At 40.5% G+C, this 22,028-nt stretch overlaps 1 protein-coding gene across 2 annotated transcripts in view; it reads left to right on the top strand.

Moving 5' to 3' along the window:
* LOC120896395 (allatostatin-A receptor-like) overlaps window positions 1–17,885 on the top strand; it is a 60,235-nt gene extending 42,350 nt beyond the window's left edge. The window contains exons 4-6 of one of the 2 annotated variants that reach the window (XM_040300464.1): window positions 8,361–8,596; window positions 14,236–16,147; window positions 16,251–17,885. In XM_040300464.1, the coding sequence (XP_040156398.1) occupies window positions 8,361–8,462 (102 nt within the window). In that variant the 3' untranslated portion in view covers window positions 8,463–8,596; window positions 14,236–16,147; window positions 16,251–17,885. Of the gene's footprint in view, window positions 1–8,360; window positions 8,597–14,235 lie in introns of both variants that reach the window. The other variant, XM_040300463.1, reaches the window with a different exon arrangement.
* The last annotated feature ends 4,143 nt before the right edge of the window (window positions 17,886–22,028 follow it).

The raw sequence follows: 22,028 nt of genomic DNA on the forward strand, positions 1-22,028 counted from the left end.
TTTTCAACAGTGAACAAAGAGTTTTGAATAGCATCTGCAACACACTAGAGGATGATTTTTTGTGTAATTTACTTCAAAAAGATAGAACAAAAATACAGAAGCCTAAAAGCCGATGTGCCGTATACATTCTGATTCACCAAAACTTGTGACAAGATTAAATTTACGACGAATTCCAATCATGTTTGAATCCGACACGCTTACCACGAACTGTTGACTGTTGTGTTTGAAAGTCAAATTGCGGAAATTGCAGTGCCTGACAGTCGGCTGACACAAGAATCGCAACGTATGTCGAATGATATCATGTAGCTTTCGTTCGAAGAAATGTTGAGTGATGTTCATTGGATGGCTTTTCAGAACAATTGCCAGCTTAGAGCTCCCTGCTGAGAGTGGAACATGTGAAAAGCGGTAGTTTGTTTCATGCAAGAATAGAGCGGACGCATTTGCAGTGTGTTCCAAGGCTCTTGATGATTTCATTTCCGGTCCTGTTGTGTGAGGTGACATTCTGATTACGTATGCTCATGGCAGTGCGGATCGATGAAAGGCATCTCATCTCAATCATATTATGTTTGGACTTATCCACACTGGGTTTGCTCTGTATCATTCATCTCTGCACCGTATACAGCTCAACTCATTCCGTCCAACCTTTCGCTTCCCTCCACAGCCTGTCTATCTTTTCAAACCGTATTGCACTTTTAAGTTTAGAAACAAAACAAACTAACCTGCCATTGATAGTGTGCAGCAGTGGAGAAGCAATTTTCTTTCGGCTTCATTATTTGGTTTTACTCTCAATGGCTTTCCATCTGCTCCGATTCAGTTGATCATCATTTCCCAAATACTATTTTTGGCACGTAATCTAGAACGATTGCCGCATGGCAAAGGAAAAAGGTAAAAAAAACCATTCAAACGTCAGACACTTACCCGCACGTAGTGGTTCTGCGGTATTTCTGGCCGTTGGAAATTGTTTATTTGAAGACTGCTAAACGACCAGCGGAAGAGGCCGTCTTTGCGAGGTGCGAACTTACGGATGGTGCCCGTGTAACGGACGTTTTGTTTGTGTGCGCAAGAGAGAGAGAGAGAGAGAGTGTGTGTAAATAGAGTCGTAACATCAAACGATTGCAACCAGACGGTGAAACTTCTTCGGGTCGGTGCCGAGTTGGCAAGGGCTTTGATTTTGATCATCGTTTCTGTCATCATCTCAATTGAGCCATTCAGTATGGCATTTTTGCTTCCATTTCCTTTTATTAGAGCGCTTTGTGCGTAAATGTATGACATGATCGCATTGTTAGTCACACGTGTTGCTATCGATTGGCCACGGCAGATAACAGCTACTTCCTGTCAACGTACAGAGTTGATATATGATGCAATTTAGCTGGGCGTTGAGTTAGTAAGCGCTGAGGTAGTAAAAGCTTGTTTGATAAGTTCCTAGAAGACGACAAATAATGTTCGGGTAAATAATGGAATAATAAACAGAATAGTTTGCCGTTCGGTAAGGGTTTGGTGGGTCATAGTTTTGCATATAAAGTTCAAAAGTCACAAACCAGTTGCTTGGGTGCTCTTTTCAATTCAGAAGGTCACAAAGTCGCTGTAGCATCAGTTTGAACAACAAGATACTGACTTGCAGCGAACGTGTGTTGATCTCGGCACCCGCACACGTCATCACTGTTCGTCGGCATAATATTTCAACTCCAGAAAAATGTGCAATGTATCTGATGTCATGTGCATTCACGGCTGACGGCCACCCCAAGGCTAGAGAGATTCGCTGGTGTATTCACACTGCCCGCACCGACGGCAGTATGCAGCAGCATTGGAGTTGTATTCGAAACAGTTGCATTCGTGCATTCGTTGCCGAACGATAAGAGTACGATTTAATTTTGTGCTAGGAAAATGGGAAACGATCCAACGAGTCAACGATGAACACCTTTTCACTGCACAACATCCGAGTCCATCCGGTCAGGTGGGAAAAGGTAAAGGCAATCCAGCATCGAGGTGTACCAGCCCGAAGCAATTTGTCGTGCAAGCTCTCTGTCTGTTTTGAAACGATTTCCCGAACGATTAAAGGTTAATGGAAACGACGAACAGGATAAAGCAAAGTGTTGACCGCCCACGGTCAGGGATGGCTTGAAGTTGTTTTTATCGCTACTCACAACACCATGGGAGCTCTCGGCCAAGGTCAAAGAGTTTGTGTGTCTGTAAAAAGGCAAATGAGAAATATTCGTATGATGGTACAGCTGTCAGCAACGGTGTCATGGGTTGTGCGAAAGAAAACGGAGCAAACAGTCTCGTTTTTATTAAACCGATGAGAATGGATTTTTATGGTGGCAGTGGTGTTGCAAAGCGAATTGCGCGTGTGATTCGTGCTCAAAGTTGTGTCCAATGCAGCGAGTAGGTGAAGATCATTCGTTTCATACCGTGCGTAGCTGTTTGCAAGAGGATTTTCAACCTACCCATTTTATGAGAGTATCAACAGCCTTTGTGCAACATAAATAACCCCTTGAAGTTATATATCGAGTGTATTATCTAATTTGTATTAAAAAACATCATTCTTTTCATATATCTAGAGACATTCAAATAAATACAGTGGTAGATTGGGGCCAAAATAATAACCCGTTCAATTATCTGTCACATTACCAAACTCCATAGCATTTAAGAGGTAGCCATGTCAACGAAAACATCCGTGGAAAAGTTTATTCCACAACTGAAATATACCTTTGATTGCAATATTGTATGTTTGTCGGTTGCCGTTGTAATGTCACACTTCTATGTCATGATATGTTGTAGCTTGATATAACTTGCGTGACAGTTTACGCACCAGGGCGAAGGAAGAGTTTGTTGGCAACGTTCTGAAGTGCATGATCGTTTTCACAATAAAATGTCAAATGGATGAATACTACGAGCGGGCTCGTTCCTTTTCTCACATACCATACAAAGTTGTCAAATAAGCACTAAACTTTAGTGAGTATGTATTCCGTATGAAAAGAAATACATATTTCTAAAACAATGTCACTGAAAAGATGAACACGTTGAAACGGAAAGATGTGGCTGTGCTTAGTGCATTGTTTCCTAAAATTTTAAAATTATGGCTGCAACCAACTGAAGTGAAGTTTAAGTTATTCATGAGCTTCTATAGCCCTTACCAAGGCATGCAATAAAAGACGACACTTTTGTGCTTGTTACACTACAGAATTTTCCCACTTCAATAAAAGCATCTCGCAATATTATCGTTTAGGATGGGAGGTGGGTAAAAACAGAACGTGTTCTATATTTTGGCTGTCAAGTGACCCTAGGTGGTTAGCTGTTTCGAGAATGTTTAACATACTTGAACTTTATTTTATGACCAAGTGACACAGACAAGCATCGCAAGCACTCCACCGGCACGAAGCTATCGCCCGTACGCAATGGTGGTCTTTGAGTGACCTACTTTCCGATAAGCTATTTCTCATTCTCGAGAGCCATTACCTTGCGCCGTCATTGTTTCTCCCATTAGTCCGTCTTCTCTGTCGCAGGAGGGACCAGTGTTGATAGGCACAGCGACAGGCAGGGCCATCTCTTCACCATTCTCACCACTACCACCATCACCATCATCACGCTGCTGCAAGACACATTTCCGACACTTGCCGGCAAGCCATCTCCGGACCACGGCCTGACCGCCTCCCAGAGCAAGCACACCGCTGAACCACACTGGTGGGACCCGATGTTTAACCTGATAAATATTTAATACGAGAGTCATTTCTGAGCCCATAATGTTAAAACCATGGCGAATGGACTGCCGGAATTGGCGTTGGCGTGACATTTTACTGCAGAACGCCAGGCCCAGAAAAAAGGCAGGCACGCAAAACGTAGGTTGCGAGTATCAGCGTGTCTGCATCCTGCAACCACTCACGGCCTAAAACCACCGTAGAACGGTAGTGACACAATGCCGAAACAAGACCTCACGGTTTGACCGTCGCTTTGGCCACCCGAGGGTTTTGGGAGGTGGCGATGGTTTGCTAAATCATTTTCATCGGAATGAATTTATCCTCTGCGCTCGGTCGGAAAACTCGGCTAAAGTGCTCCAGCACTGCACTCAGCGGGGAGAGACCACCATCGTTTGGAATATTTACGAGTAGACGATGGCGTGTCAGGAACTGTGGTGGTTTGCGTAGTGCAGGAAAGGCTCCAGGGTGCCTGCAACCTGCCAAAAGATGGTTTCAATTTGGCTTGTTTAGTGATGCAGCCGTAGATCTATCTCGAGATGCCCGCAGTGCTTCCATGTTGAAAAGTTTGCTGCTAGACCAGCTTGTGAATTTTTCATTACAGAGGCAATGCTTTTATGTCTTTCATACAATTGTTAAGGAAACATGGCATCATGAGTGAATAATCTTGGTCTTCACCGAAAGGTAAAAATCAGTCAATTTGTGCCAACCGTATGACAAATTTTGGTAAATCATCCATTTCCCATCGAATGAAACTGTTGCATGTCTGCTGCCGCCCATTCGAAACATGAATTTGCATACTTTTTTGTGCGGTTGGGTTTCGCTCACGTCATGAAACAATGGATTAATGCGGTAGATACGGCGGCTTTTCTGGATTGCAATGACGGAGCGTCTCCCATTTAGGCACGCACGCAAAACGAATCTCGGCAGGACATTTGTATTTGAGCGTAAATTTCTATGTTGTTTCATAAATACTGTTGGTTTTGTGTTCCACAACACAGTACCGTATCGGTTCGTGATCATATTCATCCGAGTATGGATTAAATCTAGCTCAGTCTTATTCAATGATTGGTTGGAAACATGTGTGTATGAGATTTACTTCTAATAAAACGGAAACTCCATCCGTATCATACGGTATGAAAACGTGTGAAAGCTTTTGAATAGTTATACTCTGTTTCAGGCTATTCAGGATGGAATATAAAATCCATACTCTCAAATCACATTGTTCTGTTGCCAAATGAAAGTGGTTTATATTTTATAAAGTAAATGTAACATTGTATTATTATTGGAACATTTAAAAAGTATTCTGATACGATGGTCAGCTCCCTAAAGAATCCACGACCAATAAAATGGGAGCAATCGAAAGACCCTTCTTTATTTTACCATTTGTCATATTTGGTGCAAATTGTCAGCAAACACAACTTGGACAGTTTCATACCCACCGGGGACAGCGATAGCGTGCTGCTCGATGCGACAAATGGCAATGTGACAAATGCTGCAAGTTCTATTGAATAGCAACTCGTCCTTTCGGAAGAACAGCCAGGTATTCAACGGAACTCTTCCTTGTGTCCGACCAGCCAACCAAGCTATCCTGGGAGATTTCTTCTTCCCTTTGATCCCGGCACCCTTGTCAAAGTTTACCCATAACAGGGAAGGGTACTATTTCCCTGGTCTGTGGCATTGCAAACGATAAAATTTAAGTTAGATAAAGCAAAAAGAACAAATAAAAACAAAACGATATTTACCAAACAGTATCAAAAACACTAGGGTCTGTTTCTCCCTTCACTGTAATAAACACATAGTGTGTACAGTATGTACTGAGACAAAAGTTGACACATTTGTAAATGAATCCACGAATAAAGTTAAAATAGATTTTAGAAGTTTGTTACATGGTTCAAGCTGCTCCTGGGATCGTGGCGATTTATTTTACTATTTTCATTCCAGTCCGTCTTCCTGTTAACTTTCCACAAACAATGAGAAATCAATTTAGTTTCAACGTTCCTTAACGCCGCAAAGCATACGATGAACCAGATTTCTGTGTATGTGTTCGTGTTCACTTCGCACGTAAAATGACAAAGTTCATAAAATTAAACAAGAGCGCTCAGCTTTCTCAGCAAACCTCGTATCGAAAACGCATTGTTACATATTTACTCTTCCAGCCAGGGTGTTGTGAGTAGTTCATTTTCCTCAAACTCGTTCCTTGTAACAATATTTCCACATTGTGGAAATACAACAGATGGCGAATGAAACTCTTTCAAGAAGAAAAAAGAAGGAACCGGAGAAAGTTATTGCGGCGAACACATCAGAATGTCAGGAAGACTGACACGCTTGGTGCAGATGCTTTTCATGTTTTGTTTCCTGACTGCGCTAGTTGACAAACAAGATCGCGGTTATGGGTTCACATAAAATGAGTTCCGGTGTTTTCTTGCTGCGTCTCTATAGTGGAACTTGCTCGTTTGTTTTCTTATTTTTAAAGCTTTTCATTCCCTTTTCTTCGTACCGACGTAAATATGTATATCAGCGCACTCAAACAGCTGGGTGTGTTCTGACTGACTTTACTGTCCGCTCCCTGCGGGGAAGTTGTTGCTTTATGCAACTCAACACAATAGACTTCCCCCGTTGGGACATGTGTAGATGTATATCGGTCTGATGAGGAGCACACCCGTCACACGAGGAAAGGGTCGTGTTGATGAGAATGTTGGCTCCTGTGCTCCAGTGAACTAATTGCAGCTGCGCTTGCTGCGGCTTCTACTATACACGTGTGCTGCACGAGCTGCTGGCGTTCCTGGTTGTTGGTTGTGATTGTGTGCTGGCTGCTTTTATACCGAGCTACACGTCTTAACATGCAATTGGCGCACAACATGGAAATGTGCACACAGCTCTGATAAAAGGCGTCCTTGTGGTACAGCGAGTGAAAGAAAGTGTCGGTGGGAATGGTGGATGGATAGCGACGGAACAGATTGCTGCGGCAGATTGAGTGTGGGATGCTTTGCCTAAATGTTAAATGTTTTATGCTGCACGCGTACACTGCGGCTACTATTGCGATTTTAAGATCGTACCAGAACATACCGCAGTAGTCGTGCAGCAAATGGGAAGAGAAAATTTATTTAACGTGCTTCCGTCGAGGGTTCTCTACGCCCTTTGGCTACTAACACTGCTAGACGTTGTATTGGTACGGTGAGGTGTAATTAGCGGTCACTGGAGAAGCGGGATGAGTTGTTGCCAGAAGTTAACGACAATTGGCAAATCGTCTGAAAAGTAAGCATAAACAATTGCGGTCTCTATTTGAAACGGTAGTTTGGCTGAGAGCTAAGCGCTTCGTACAGTACAAGAATAGCAAAATAAATTTAAAAAAGACCAACCAAATCAACAGCTTTCAGGTTTTAAGGGAAAGCTGTACGCCCTAACAGTGCAAGCTACAGTTTCAATATAACAATTGTATCAATTCAAAAAGCTTTCAAACATCATTTTTTATATTAAATTTCATTGATCCGGTCGAAGGAATTAACCGGTTTTTCAACAAATAGTTCAACAGCCATGATATAATAGAACCACAAGGGCAATAATTCAACACCTTCATTAATCATACACAATGCACCAAATCCATCCAGAATCGATTTTAAGCTCACAGCGTCACCATAAAAACACAGAACAGAGATTAAATGATTTATTGCACCTACCACGCACACCAAGCTTAAATGTGACTAATTTGAATGATAAATGTTCAGCCCTTAACCGTAGTATGGGATGAAATTGACGGCATAGGAAGCTTATCTTAGTTTGCCTTTCTTCCTTCTCTCCAACTTTGCAAACCATACGCGAACGCTGGCCTTGTGCATTATGGTGTGCAGTACAGTGTTAAAACGTTTTACTTTTTATACTATTACCACCACCACCAACATCATTCTACGCATGCCCATTCATCATAGTAAATTGCATACTTGCTCATAAACACTTTGCACCATCATCATTATTCTTCTGCTACAGTATCCTTCTGTGTTGGAACCGATGTTGGTTGGGATTTTTGTGGTCTTGCCTTCTTTTTTCCAAAAAAATGCCACTAGAGAGCTGTCCACAAACAGTAGATGGGGGAAAATGTTCAGAACAACACTCTCGACGTGAGAATGTAATAATGTCTTACTGCATCCTATCTTTTTTGCTGGTAATTTTGTTGGCATGGGCCGGATGCATCATGGAACAACATTGCTTTAACCAACAGCCTTGTGCAAGCTGGTTGATACTTCAAAAATGATTATACCAGCATTGTAATGGGTAGATGGAAGAAGAAGGTATAATTTTAAATAAAACTTGACTGAAACCATCGTATGAATCGGTTTGAAACAACTTTTCACCTTTTCACGAATTTATGAGACAGGTGGCACATGGGCACGATCTGGCACGCAAGATTATGGATTATTGTTTCGGCAAAGTATTCGGCAATAAACAACCATCACGTACCATCCGCTGGGAGCATAACCGCCTTTACGTCACCTACCATTGTTGTTGACTGATGGGAGCCCTCTCAGGATCACGGGATCACGAGTGCAGGAAGGGATCGTCCACCATTCGACGGACGGCCGTCTTTTCGTTTATCTAGCTCTCATGAGAGATATACTACCATTTCATTGTGTGCGTGTGTTTCTTCTGTCTTCTTTGTACCATTTTCAGATTGTTTACTGTGGACCGGGGAGCCGTCGCCAGGGCAGCCAGCGACATATGCCACTGCCAACGAAAACGACGCGAACCGGCAGCTGTCCAGACATTTTATAACCGGAAACAATGGAGGAAACGTCCGTCACCTTCGTTTAATACACTCTTTGTTTTCGCACAGTGCAGCCCAGTATCTCCGTTATTTCCTGTCCTCGACGGAGCATCAGCGCAGCGGTACAAGCTTCTACAAAACGGTAAGCTTCGAAGGGTTTTGGCTCATTGCTGGAAAAACAGTATGTTTGTTTGTTGCTACAGTGTTGGATTATATTAGCATCAACAGCGTAAAGAAAGGAGCTTTAAATAACGTTTTAGGCCTGAATAGGAGATTTGACTTCATTTAATGCTGCGTCCGTAAACATCAAACGGAACGTCTAATTAATAGCAGGAATTTTGTGCATATCATTAGCTATACGACCAAACAAAAACAAAGATTCCTTCCAAAATTCTGAGCTACATAAAACTGTTTGATTAGCCTAATAGAAAGATGAAATAGAATTACTACTAGCTCAATCTTCCAATATTTGAAGAGCTGTTGAAGCGTTAATGAATTACACGTAAAGTAAGTTGAACGACTGGAATCCAATAAATCATCCAACAAAGCGGTTAAATTTTAGCCACTTAAACCTTTCCACCGCTATCGACCGGGGAAAAACACAACAGAAAAACAGATTGGCTATGAGGGTGAGTTATGGTTAGGATCAAAATTAGGATAGGGCCGCAGGAAAAAGAAACGAACCCACTTTTCAAACCAAACACGAAAGCTCATCATCAACTCGCCTCGAAAAACCATTAATCGGATTTGGCCTAACACGATCCAGCCCACGGTTTTCAATTAAGTGCGTGAGTGTTTTTTCTCCTCTCTTGTTGTTGGCATAGTATTGAGGTTTCCTTCCAGGAAATTGTATATGCTTTGGATGTGGCTAAAATTTATCTAAACCATTGGGATTGTATTCATTCTGGTTAACCAGTCAAAATTGGTTACGTCTAAAATGAAGAAAGTTTGAAGAAATCTAGTCCGCCCACTTACTAACTAGTACGGACGATATGCAAGGGGAAAGTGGTGAGGGTTTCAATCCAGGACAGGTATCTATTGTACAGTACGCGTAGCAGCCACACCCATGTCCAAGGCTTGAAGTTACCTGTTTGTGCTCTTTCATTCCACCTTCCGTATGACAAAGCCCTCTTGGGAACGCACTGATCCACACCATACAAATCTTGCTAAGTTGAACAAATTTTGCTGAATTTTGTTGAATTTCTTTCAGCCGTACTCTGGGGTCATTCCCATGGGTGATGGAATTTGAGGTTGGGTTGGTAAAGATTAGAACTGTTTTCGCTGGTTTGCTCGACCCGGGTTGCGTGAGACGGCAAATAAGTAATCGGCAAAATTAAATAAACTCCCTATGGTTAGGCGCTGGAAGCACGGTAGGTCCATTCCTTTGGGTGGTGAATTAACTGGTGAATACTTGAGGATGTGTAAGATTAAGAACAGAACAAGTAAATACAACTATTTCTTGGTTAATATTTAATGGGGATTTAAGGCTTGTTTACTGTTGCTTTTCTTTGTGATTTGTTGCTATCAGGTGGCTGCTAGAGATAGTTGAATATTCCTTGAGAGTTTTTTTTACAATTTTTGTTATTGCGAATTGGTAACATTGTAAAACATTTAATGATATTTTAAATATCATCGAATGAAGCAAACGATAAAGCCCTTTGGATAAGCACGGCAAATATGATACAATGTATCAAGTCAAGCTGGCAACCTACCCGTGGGCATTACGCTTGAATGCAACAGCTTTATCCACAATGCATTTCGTGACACAAGACAAATGACACAGCACTTTCCACTGTCATAGCGCTTTGTGAAACTTAATTGAACTGGTGCACAGGCTGGACTGTCCTTTAATCAAAAGCATTTTCTCATTTCCGGTCATCAGCTGGTCCACCGAAGCTGGCGGGAACATTTAGTTCCTTGAATAAAATGAAGGTTACACGGGAGCAGATAAAGCAACTTAAAACAAATAGAAAGTGAACTATGGAAGAAAAGGATAAACTAGAAAATCATTTTTTCTTGTTTTCTCATCACCGGCTCATCCCCGCCGGCAGTAAATGGTCGAATAGCCAATAAGGTGGTTTAGTGCACTTTAGGGAGGAAACAGAATACTGTTTGCAAGGAGATTGCCACTGGTTTTTCCAGAGATTCGTTTAAAAAAGAGTTTTGTGAAAAAAGATCCTTACAGCCATCTACTACCATCTATCATTCAGCATTCATTAAGCATGCCGACAAAATGAATGTTACGAACCGAGCCTAACAATGAAAGTGAAGGTAAAATAGGTCCAAAAATGTAAAATGTTGGTCTAAAATAGATGTTGACCTTTTTGCAAATTTTATTGTTTGTTAAAATTGGTTTTGAGAGTGCAAGTCATACATTCATAGATCGCGCTTCGCCAGCATTCCTGATGCTAATTTATGTTTTTGCTTGATATTTCATGAAAACGTTCATTGTGTGTACCAAATACATATCCGAGGCAGGTTTTGTATCGACACGATACAACCATAATTCTTCGGACTTCGATTGCTTCAATGGGGAATGTGAGTGTGAGTGTGAAATGAAATTGCACATTTTGTTTCACGAGAAGCATCTTCATGAAAATATTACTTGCATTGTATTTTTATTATTGGCGAAATATTGCTTTATCAATCCACATAAATCTCCAGGTAATGTCTGTTGTATCGTGAGTTTTATATCGATTGCAATGGAGAGAGCTGTACGTTTTATTTGGAACAGGCTGTTGGGTGCGGTTTATTCGGTGTTTTTGGATTTTTTTCAAAAAGGTGTGTGGAGCAAGCTACGATAATTTCTTTTGATTTTATACGTAAGTGTTGTAAAGTTTTATGGATTTTTTTGCAAGTAAAATTTCTAGTAGAAATTAGAAGAGAAAGTCAATGCTAACAATCAACTTTACACATAACTTTTCATAGTTATTTTAAATAAAGGTAGTTGTAAAATTAAGGTATAACAAGGGACTTATAGACATTCCTTCATACACATTCGCAATGGTCATTATCGAAGCTCTTGAAATTAAATTGGATATTTAGCCTAGTACTGCTGTGAACCAGTGTACTTGATGGCAGGATAAAGTTTTACTTACACAAACGCACGACTGGTTTCATTTCAGGCTAGCATTTTATCTATTACGGTAAGAGCAATTTCACGCTTTCACAAGCAGAAGCGTAGACTTGAGAAATGCTGCGAACTTTCAACTTTCACTCAACCATAGTTAAAAGAGTGTTTCCGGTGATTTGTAAAGCCGAGTAGAGGAAAATCGTTCCTTTTCCTGCTTCACTTTTTATCAAAAATGTCAAGAAACTTCAAAGAAATTGCGTAAAAATGGAATTCGCCCCAAAAAGCACATCGTGCAGACGTTTTCCTCGACAGTTTCTTCATTTTAAAACATGTTTCGCATTTTCCATGTTGTATTTTTTATACAATAATATTTTCCAATGATGTGTGGTTTCTGGTTCTTATTTTCGACAGTTTTTCGTTAGGAGTTTTACTGCCTGCCCTCTGTGACGGGAGTATCAGAGCGTCGACCCTCATAAACATGAAAAACTAAAACGAAAAATTTGTGACCAAGCGGAAGTGGATAAAAGTTTATAGCAAAATAAAATAAAGACAAACCTACGCAAGGAGCAGGCAATATACCGTTGCTCAGGTTTCCATTAACTGTACTAGAACGCACGCTACCAGGATGTAGCCTGCGGGATGAAGGGTAGGTCGTCGGAATGCCTAGAGTGACGGACGTACGGAACGGTAAAGTGAAGAAAGCGTACGAGTAATAAAAAGAAGACTGGATGCCTTTTTCCCTTCCCGTAATGATTGACCCTGTTCTTCCTTCGGTTTGGTTTCGGGGCTCGGGACTCTGCTGACGTTCAGCTGGTCGACTGGTGAGTTCCATTTCCGGCTTAGATTAATATGGATGGATAACCGTTTCGAGATGAGTGCAAGATTACTGACTACATGGCACGTAAGTGAAATTGTGTGTTCCTTTATCGAAGTTTATGAACTGGAGTTGCCGGCCAGAAACGAAGCTCGGTCCAATTTCGGTCCATGATCTGGTTACGCATTTGCTACTGCGGGCTAAGTGAATATGCATTCGTGCTCGATAGATAGGAAGTTCCTTCCATCGTCCATAACGTTACGCTGCATAAGGTTTTTATTTTGCGAACAAATGAATTGCACACTCCATGCAGGAACAACAACGACGTTGATTAAATGGTAGAAGAAAAAAGAAATCTTTTTATATATTTTTGTTTTCAACCAACTATTTGGTGTATTTTTAGTGTTGACAGCGTGGCTAACAGCGATTTTCTCCTGGTATTTTATAACGATATCACTAGAAAATTGAAAAGTACATTAGGTCAGAAAGTTTAACCATGGATCCACTGCATTCGTTCAATACTGGCATGTATGTGGAAAACTATCTCCCGTCGTGCACATTAAACTTCCATCATTAGGCAAACACTCTCACACTGGCAAAGAGTGGAAAAGCTCACGCGTACCTAGATCCTGATGGATCACCAGACGAAGTTGAAAGTTTTCAATGCATTTCGAGTTGTGTTATGAAAGAGTTTTTGTGTTTATTTCTTTTTAGTTCAGACCTTCAATCATTATATGCCGTATCAAATGTGGAGCAAAATAAAGTAAATGCTTTATGCCTGGTTCTACGTGTATTTCATAAAAGGGACTCGCCTAATTGAATCAACAGAAACTTGTCGTCAAATGAAACGTTCCTCACAGTGAAAGTTGAATATAAATCAACAACCGGACGGTAAAAGTTATTACTTTCTTTTCGCTTGCCTGCAAACTCATGCTTTCTGCATCCACTTGCATCAAACGAACTCAACCGGAAATACAAAGAGTATTGGTCAATGTTTTCTCAGATACACAGCAATATCAATCCAGCTGTACAGTGTGCTTTGTTCTCTGTTGGTAAATGTGTCACTGGTATTTGCTTGTAGTGTTTCTATGCCAACAAGATTCATCCCTCGAGGGAAAAACGAACAAAAGCACAGAAAACAATGTAAAAATCAGTAAAGTTTCTGTAAAATTGAAACAATCACCACAACTGATAGTTGTTTTGAGTGAATTTATAACGTTGATTGCTGCATTAGTAGAATGCAATTTTTATTAAGTACGAGTTGATTTCAGTAACAAAAGATCAACGTTTCCTGTTTTTCTTTCAAACGTTGAAATGAAAGTTTAACATTCATTTGCATTTTATTTGAAATTGCGATAATATGTAATAATCATAGCGATGTAAGAGCTTTTTTTTTTAATTAATCTAGCTGAATCCTCTTCATTCCATTGTTTATGTTGCAAGTAAAGAATATAACATAAAAGTTCAGTAATTTGATGCTGGTCGTCCATCCCAAATCAACAAAGGAGCATTCCCTTGGGCGTTATAAGTAGCAAAAAGTTTGTCGTTAGCTTTCATCACAATGTTACGACAACAGCACAACGTAATGGAGGTTGGTTGTACCGACATAATTTGCATGGAGAAAGAGTTTTTATGTTTAGGGAAATGAGCCGGTCGGTAGAGCTGGAGGTTAAATTTAAAGTAAACAAAAGCAATAATTGGTTGGTGAAAGTTTAAATTTTGACACAATATAACATTGTGCGAAAATTGTAATTAAGTATTTGCGAGTGTTTATTCAGATTTTTCCTATCCTTAACATGATACATGGTGAAAAGTACATTGAACATGTGCATTCGTACAATAAATGCTGAAATATAATTAACCTTGCTCTTGTTTTTCCCTACCTTAATTACAGGTTCACCAAATGGCTTAACAGTGATGCAAACCGAACCAACCAATCGTTACCATAATCACTCTCATCATCATCTTCATTATTAGTGGTAGTAATTAACAGATCGTTTCGTGCCGAATGAAGCGTTTATCATAATAGACACAATTTGCAGGTCCAGCCCAATGTCCTACTTTATTAAGCTTATCTACGTTATATGAGCTTGCGCTTCATCGTTACTGTACTGTGCTTTACAAGTTTGTTACGTCAAGGTAAAAACGTATAACAGATTCAAAATAAACAATTTACAACTATTTTTTTAAGCGAAACTTTATCTTCTGCCAGCAATGATCGTATCAACAGCGTGTAAATGACAGGGTTCAGTTCGACTGTGGCAGACTAGCACAACGATTTACATTAGCTCGAAAGCAGTTTATGGTTAGAGATAAAACAAATCAGTCACTTTATTCGAGATGTTTCCTATTGTTATTAAACGTTAAGCAACGAACTGAACATATTCAGTCCTGATACAGGATCCATTGGGGTGGGCGAACGATGAGAGCTAAATCGAGCTACGGCTGTTGTGGGTGGTGTTATCCATTTAGAAGCGCCACTAACGAGTAGTAATTACGATTCATTCGACTAACAAGCAGAAACGAAGTAAAATAGAACATTTCTATGTGTAAATAATTGCAACTAATGCTTGACAAACAATACTGAATGGCAATGGTTGGTTCGTGTACTAGGGAACAAACCCAAAACCTAAAGTGAAAAAATACCGTACGGACTTGTTTGATGAAATGACGAGGTGTCAGGAAAACAATTGATAGTTGGTTTCAAATGTACCATTTCAGTAAAACATAATCCCTAGATAAATCTCAAACGTGAGTAACTGAACAGAGCGTCACACGTCTGACGAACTGCGTAGTACAATTAAGCAATGGATGTATAGCGTAACACGCACTGGCGGTTCGTTGCTTGCTGTGTGGCTTTGCTTTCAAACGACTTAGGCTGGACAAATGAGCCCCACCGGTGTTCTGCGAAGATCAAGTGCAGGAATGGTTTGTGTATGCGTATGAAAATAACAAACAGAGAAGCAAAAGTAAAGGAAACCATGATTTCCCATGTTCCATTCGCGTCTGGCACTCTTGTAGGAGCACCTGTGCTGCTTACGCCATGTTTTGTTTGCACGTGACGACTGCCAAACATCGATTCGGATTTGTTTCGGGTCACCGTTTGAGTTAAGTACGTGACATCAATCAAACCAAGCGTACTAGCGGATCACAACACCATTCCGGTACATGTGTTGGCGCGTTGTTCCGTGATAAACTGCTCTGCACAGTCTCGCTATACGAACGGAGAATTGTGTCGCAAACAACGCCAACCAAAAAGGGGTACCAGATTGTATGCTGATGCTCTCTGCATTCCTCATTTGTGAAAAGTTAATGGCCGGCACCACTTTTAGGACTCTAAAACGCGCCCCGATTCGCGTATTGTGCTGCTAGCTATCCAAAGGCTGTCACAAAGCTATTTTCATCAACATCGCCATCGTCATCATGATCATCATCATCATCCACATACATTGGTTTTGGAGAGTGAGGAATTTTGGGAACTTCGGTGACAGTTTGCTACAAAAGTTCCTTCTCACCATTCGGGCGCACATTGGGTAACGGTCGCATCGAAAGAAAGACGCGAAGGATGGTGGAGCACGCCTGGTTCGGTGGTACGCGAACGTCATAAATCGCTCCTTACTGTACTCAAATGCTCATATCAACACATCACCATGTGCGTCCCGAGAATGGAAAATTATACCGAAAGCAGCTTGCAAAACGTGGGCCCGTGCTTGTATTTCTGTACTTGTATCAGCGTGAACTTTCCCATCCATCAGCAAACCAAACAGTGGCATGAATATGTGTCCTTCGATGAACAAAAACGGAATGTACGTAAAATCCCTCATTTATTCTGCACGACACAAAAAAGAAAACTCCAAACAACCATGTGCTTTCCTGTCGTTTTGTCGTTTGTTTTGCTATCCTTTGCAGCTGCTGCGTGGTACTTCCTTTTATAGCAAACTCTAATCAGCAAACCATTTCACTGCACTTCTTTTCACGGAACACCACTCTTTAAGCCTCCGTTTGAAAGCAAAAGCCACACTGAAATCAACGGGGAAAATTGATAAGTACGGAAGTAGGTAGTGCGTTCGGTAAAAGTACTAATAAGAGTTTTTGTTACGCTTTTCAATTGGAAAGCCTAGCAGAACAAAAAAACCTGATGCGGCAAACGAGTGTGTACAAAAGTATCTACAGTATCCGAGCCGAATGTCAATGTTAGGTTAGCGCTGTACGTAAATTACACTGCTGTACACGAAGCTACTGATTACAGCGTTCGAGGTAAAAAGCAGCGCGTGCGTGTGGACGGAGTGATAAAACTTCAGTTAACACGTTCAGTTAGATATGAAGAGTTTCGTCTCTATTGGCAGAGTGCAAAACAAGAGAACTTTTGCGAAAATATGTCCAAACGAAAATTGTAACTTAAATAATATAAAGTATAGTATAGTATCTCAAAGGATGCAAAAAGGTAAGGTTGCGGGTTAAATGGTAACATACGAAGTACCAAATTAAAGTATAATGAAACGTCGGTCATGGCTTTTAACAAACAAATGAACGTACTAGAAAGAGCCGTATGAAATTTGACATGATTATTGAATCTATTTTTACGCACTGGTAGTACGAAAAACAGGAAAACCTGATTGCCCGAAAGCTGTACCCACTTCAAACGGCACAATGATTATAAAGCTAATGCAGGACGAGCAGATTCGAGGATTACGGACGGATGTGTGTACACAGGCACTCCCCGGTATCCACCCATGCAGCACGATGGTTTGATATGAGTCAGTAAAGCAAAACTTTATCAATTTAGCGTTAGGTTAGCATGTAACATAGCTGGCAGCTGTTGGGTTTTGCGGTTGAAGCGATTCAACGACTATCATACAGGGGGTGAACAGCAAGCGAGGAAACTAAACATCACTTACACTCTTGTGTTATCCAATGTATGGCAGCTCCAGCGAACGTGTAAGTATGTGATGTTAAAATTGAACGAAAAATACAAAAAAGAAAAACGTTAGAAAAAAACAAAAAAAAAACAAACAAAACGATAAATACAAACGTCAAAACGCAATCAAATGTCCAACCACAGTGCGTAAAAGGAGAATGGTGTGTGTTTTGTTTGAGGTTTTTTGAGATCTTCTTTTAGTTTACAATAGTGCTGCTTGCATCATCACCACAACATAAACCATTCAAAACGAATGTATTCGTTGCGGTTTGTGTTTCAAAAGTGAACAATAAAAACAATTTTAAAGCACAATACTTCAGTAGGCAAGGCAAAAGCAAACAAAATTTGCATACTAAACGCGCTTTGCCTGTATTTACTTAACGAGTCGTGGGAAATCAATTTAGGTTTCAATTCTCTCAGTTTGAAAGCAACCGTACAACGTCTGAACAATTGGGCAAACGATTCGATAGATAAACAAATTGCTTTCTTAGCCAAGTTAAGCCAGTGTACGATAAACAATTTTTAAAGTCTATCCAACAGTTGAAACAATAAACATTTGCCCGAAAAGCATCACGATCGGTTTTGCTGTTGCAGTTTCATTTCGATGCAATTTCTGCGAACAATGTATAGTATTGGGGGAGACCATAAGGTTTGTTGGGAAAATTATTAATTAAAATGCAAATTTTACTCATTATTGTTTAAAGATTGATATGTTACTGTTTTTTTTTATTTTAATTAATGTTGTGACATCATTAATATAGCCTGAACCCTTAGCCATATTGATACTTTATTTTGTGCTGTAGGTTCCATGGTAATTATTGCCGGCGAATGACCTGTTCGCTAACAATCCAGTTAAATAAACATAATGGAAAAGAAACAAATGGACATGGGAGTGCTTTATGTTGGGTGTTCCAGAGAAACGTTAATTAAACCTTTTGATGGAACTGTCCATTGTTGACATAAACCTTTTTATTTCATATAATTAACAAGTTAATACAAAATAACCAATGCATCTCAATCAGTGCGAATGTTACGTGTTAATATTCAGTTTGTGTTCTCAACTGCAACTATCATCTTACACAACCTAGTGTTACGCGGATGTACATAGTATTTGATTGATTTCGAGCTACTTTCACACTAGATAAGCTTTTGATCTGGTACTGTAAACTTCTCCTCTCTAGATACAGTTTTTTCCGCACTTGCATATCACAAGTTTTATCCATTATTCAACACCATCCACCAGGCGTCTCCATCCCGCACATCTCAAGTCAAACGTTTTGCGCCAGCGTTGCTATCGTGGTACATCTCATATCACCATCTTACGGGAATGTGTACGTGAAGTTGAAAGATAAATTCTCACTGTAATATCCATCGTCACTAGCAGCCAGGAAACCACCCTTCACCTGTCCCAGGTAAACTGCCAGCCGTACAAGATTATTTATGAGCATAACCGCACTCCACCCACCTTGCAGAGAGTGTTGAATGTTTCAGCGCGCCCCGTTCCACCAACTGGCTACGGAGGCAAACTTTTGTCAAGGTCAATTTCCGTTCTTTATTTCAGCATCTAGGCGCAAAAGTCAAACCAAAGTTACATACGAAAACGGATCAAATATATCAAACGAGAACTGTGAGCGCGTCGTTTTACACACCGGCTCAGCACCTTCCGGAGGAGTGTTTTGGGCACTAGAACGGTTCGAATAGTGTGGAAGATCTTTGTCCTAGGCTGGGTCAAAATGTTGGGATGAATCAAAAGCCTCAGTAGAGAAAACATAGTTCATGCCGCCGGTCTATTTTGGGGGTTAATTTGTGGGTGTACACGCACGATATCAGAGTTTGGCTGTGCTGTACCGTGTGTGGATGCTTTGGGGATGAGAAATTGATGTAACAAATTCAGTAGCAAAATACTGTTCAGTGAACTGCCTATTCTTCTGTTCAAATGCAAGCACATTGATGAAATGGTAGAATTGAGATATAATTTTGTGCATGCATGTGCAAATGCATGTGTTTCCCTTTGCTGAAATGATGTGATGGAGAGATGAATTTGTTTGTCATTTTATGCGTCATGAGGACATTTAATAATTGTTTTACTATCACTCAAGAGAGAATAAGAGTCATATGAATGATTCAAATTATTTCGTTCCAAGCATTGAATCGGGTACTAATCATTCGTAATCATAAATAAACAGCAATCAATCAGTGATTTCAATGTTGCAAACAAACACGATAAACTTCAAAACACTCACCTCACGCAAAACCAACCCAATAACTCAAAGCTTTGTGGAGCGATCTGTACCGGTGTACCGATGTACCAAAACCGCTGAATGCTCCACTGCACCACCGAATGGAGACGATGTAGATCGTAATAAGATGTAAACATTCGAGCTCATATCTTGCTGCGTTTTGGAGAAATAATTGTGTGCGTACTGGTTCGTACGGTGTGTGCGTGTGAATCTCCACCAACATGGTTCCGTCGTTTGGAGGTGATTTATGAACTTTACCACCTCGTGCTATGGGGTGCATGATTTATCACCTCTAACCAGCAACCGGAAGTTTTCCTTTTTCCTCTCGTAGTTTAAGCTAAGCTACAAGCAGTCCAAGACAAACTACCAACCATGAGAAAGAAAGATTGAGGGTTTGCTCATGTTTATGTATATTTGGTACCCTTCCTTACCGTTTGGCGAGCCAACTCATGTCGCACCAGTGACCTAGGGAAGCATTCTTTTCACGCGAGATTTTTGACAGACCGTCGGTGAGAAAAGGTTCATAGATTTCGGCCAATATCGCGTTCTGATTTAGTGGTAACTTACTCAAACACATTACAAAGTGACACAGAGATAATAAAGTTAAAGCCGTCGACGGAGGAAATAATCTTTGAAGCAATTTACCATCACAACAGTTTGATAAAAAGAAACAATCTTTGTTTCGTCATGGATATAAAATGCATTTAAAACTTGTTAAAAATGTAGGTGCCTCTATGGAAGCAGCTTACGAAAAGTTGAAAATTCCAATTTACCAATAAATGGATCACAAACGACTATTTTTCATTTAAAAGCTTCATTTTCGTAGAAGTATGGAAATTTACACCTTTTATTTAAATTGCCTAGTTAACCCTGTTTGGGCGGTATTGAACATTTTACTTCATTTAATTTCATATCATACGCTGCGCCAAACCTGCTCCAGCATAATGGGCCATAAATTCCAATTTACAACTTTTTTCGTAGAATGCAGCATCAAACCATAGAATGCTGCAGGTAGGAAATTCCTTTGCAGCGTCCAATATTTATAACACAGGTAAATTTCAAAGGTAGACCAAAGGTTGGTAGAACTACTACGGGGCTGAACACTCTGACTCTGGTGTTTGCAGCTACTACAAGCCTGTAACCAGCTGTTACATTGAGTGGACTTGAAATTTACTGTACAAGACTTGCCATTACAGGGGAAGAAATGAAACAGAATATGCTGCTGTTGATGTGGCCAAACGTGTTTTAACGTTGAGAGTCTGCAATCGGTGATGCTGCAGTTAGCAAACGATTTTAGTACAGTTAAAGCTAAAGTTAAAACTCCTTGACAATAACCGGCTACAACCTGACGAACAGTGGATCGTTAAGAAATTCCGGCTAAACTTAAATGTTGTTTTTCTTCCGCTAAACAGCACTTGCACGTTGCTCACATTTAATTGAATGTAGATAATCTTTCGCTGTAACTTTTACTGTTCAGCGAATTGTTCAACGTTGTACATTTATTCGCACAATTTCATGCGGCACCATCTTCTTCCCTTCAAATTGTACTGTTTTTTTCTGGATTTTTTGCTACTGAGTCAAGAGATCTCTTTTTCCAGGAAAGCAAGCATTGCGAAAAAGTTTCTTCGTTTGCTCGAAGATAGAAACCGCCTATATTCAAACTAGGCTGGCTGTTGTTCCATCTGCAAACGCAATCGCCCCGCATGATAAGGGACAGCAATGTTGTGCTATGTTCACAATCGTCCAAACTTTTGCGAACGAACGTACGAAGCATAGTTGATGGAGGAGGGAAAAGTAAATTTTTCGTTCCTTCATTCTCACAGAGAGTGACATGGAACAGACCAACGCCTTACGTTACGAGCGTGCGTGACCGAGCACACGGGAAGCACTATTTGTGACCTCGTACACAACATTTTGAAACAGTGCTGGAAAGACAATAGTGCTGGCAAACTATGTGGACACCATCGTTGGAACAATTAAGTTGGCGTAAAGACACACTGTGCATAGAATGTATCTTATTTTAGGGAAAACATTATCCGATAATGCAGAAACAGCAATGGAAAACTGTGCAACAGCTTAAGTAAAATAATCAATGACAGTAACGCGTGAGGATCTATAGCACAACCCATTCACTCATAACATCAATATCTTGCAATACCGTAGCAAGGTGCACCCAGAGCTGCCAAAATCACTATCTGCACAACAATACCTATGTGTGTATGGGAGAGGTGAAAGTTGTTCTTTCCCACAAACCATGCTGTGCTGGTGTTTGTGTAAGAAGAAACGATTGTTTTCTCACTTCCATTGTGCGCTTGTCATTTTTTGCCTTGTTTTGTTTTAATTAAATCTCTTATCAGCAGGAAACGCTAACGACGAAATCGAGAATGACACGAACAAATGCAAACAAAACCCCCTGTAACCGTTGCAACTGACTGCAAATGACAGACGTGCAGACGCAAACACTCTCAACCAAGGAGGTGATGGCTTTCGGAACTGAATGGATGATAACGCCCGGAACCTACCAGCCTA

Source organism: Anopheles arabiensis, chromosome 2, assembly GCF_016920715.1.
Source record: "Anopheles arabiensis isolate DONGOLA chromosome 2, AaraD3, whole genome shotgun sequence".
In the NCBI taxonomy this organism is placed as follows: domain Eukaryota; kingdom Metazoa; phylum Arthropoda; class Insecta; order Diptera; family Culicidae; genus Anopheles; species Anopheles arabiensis.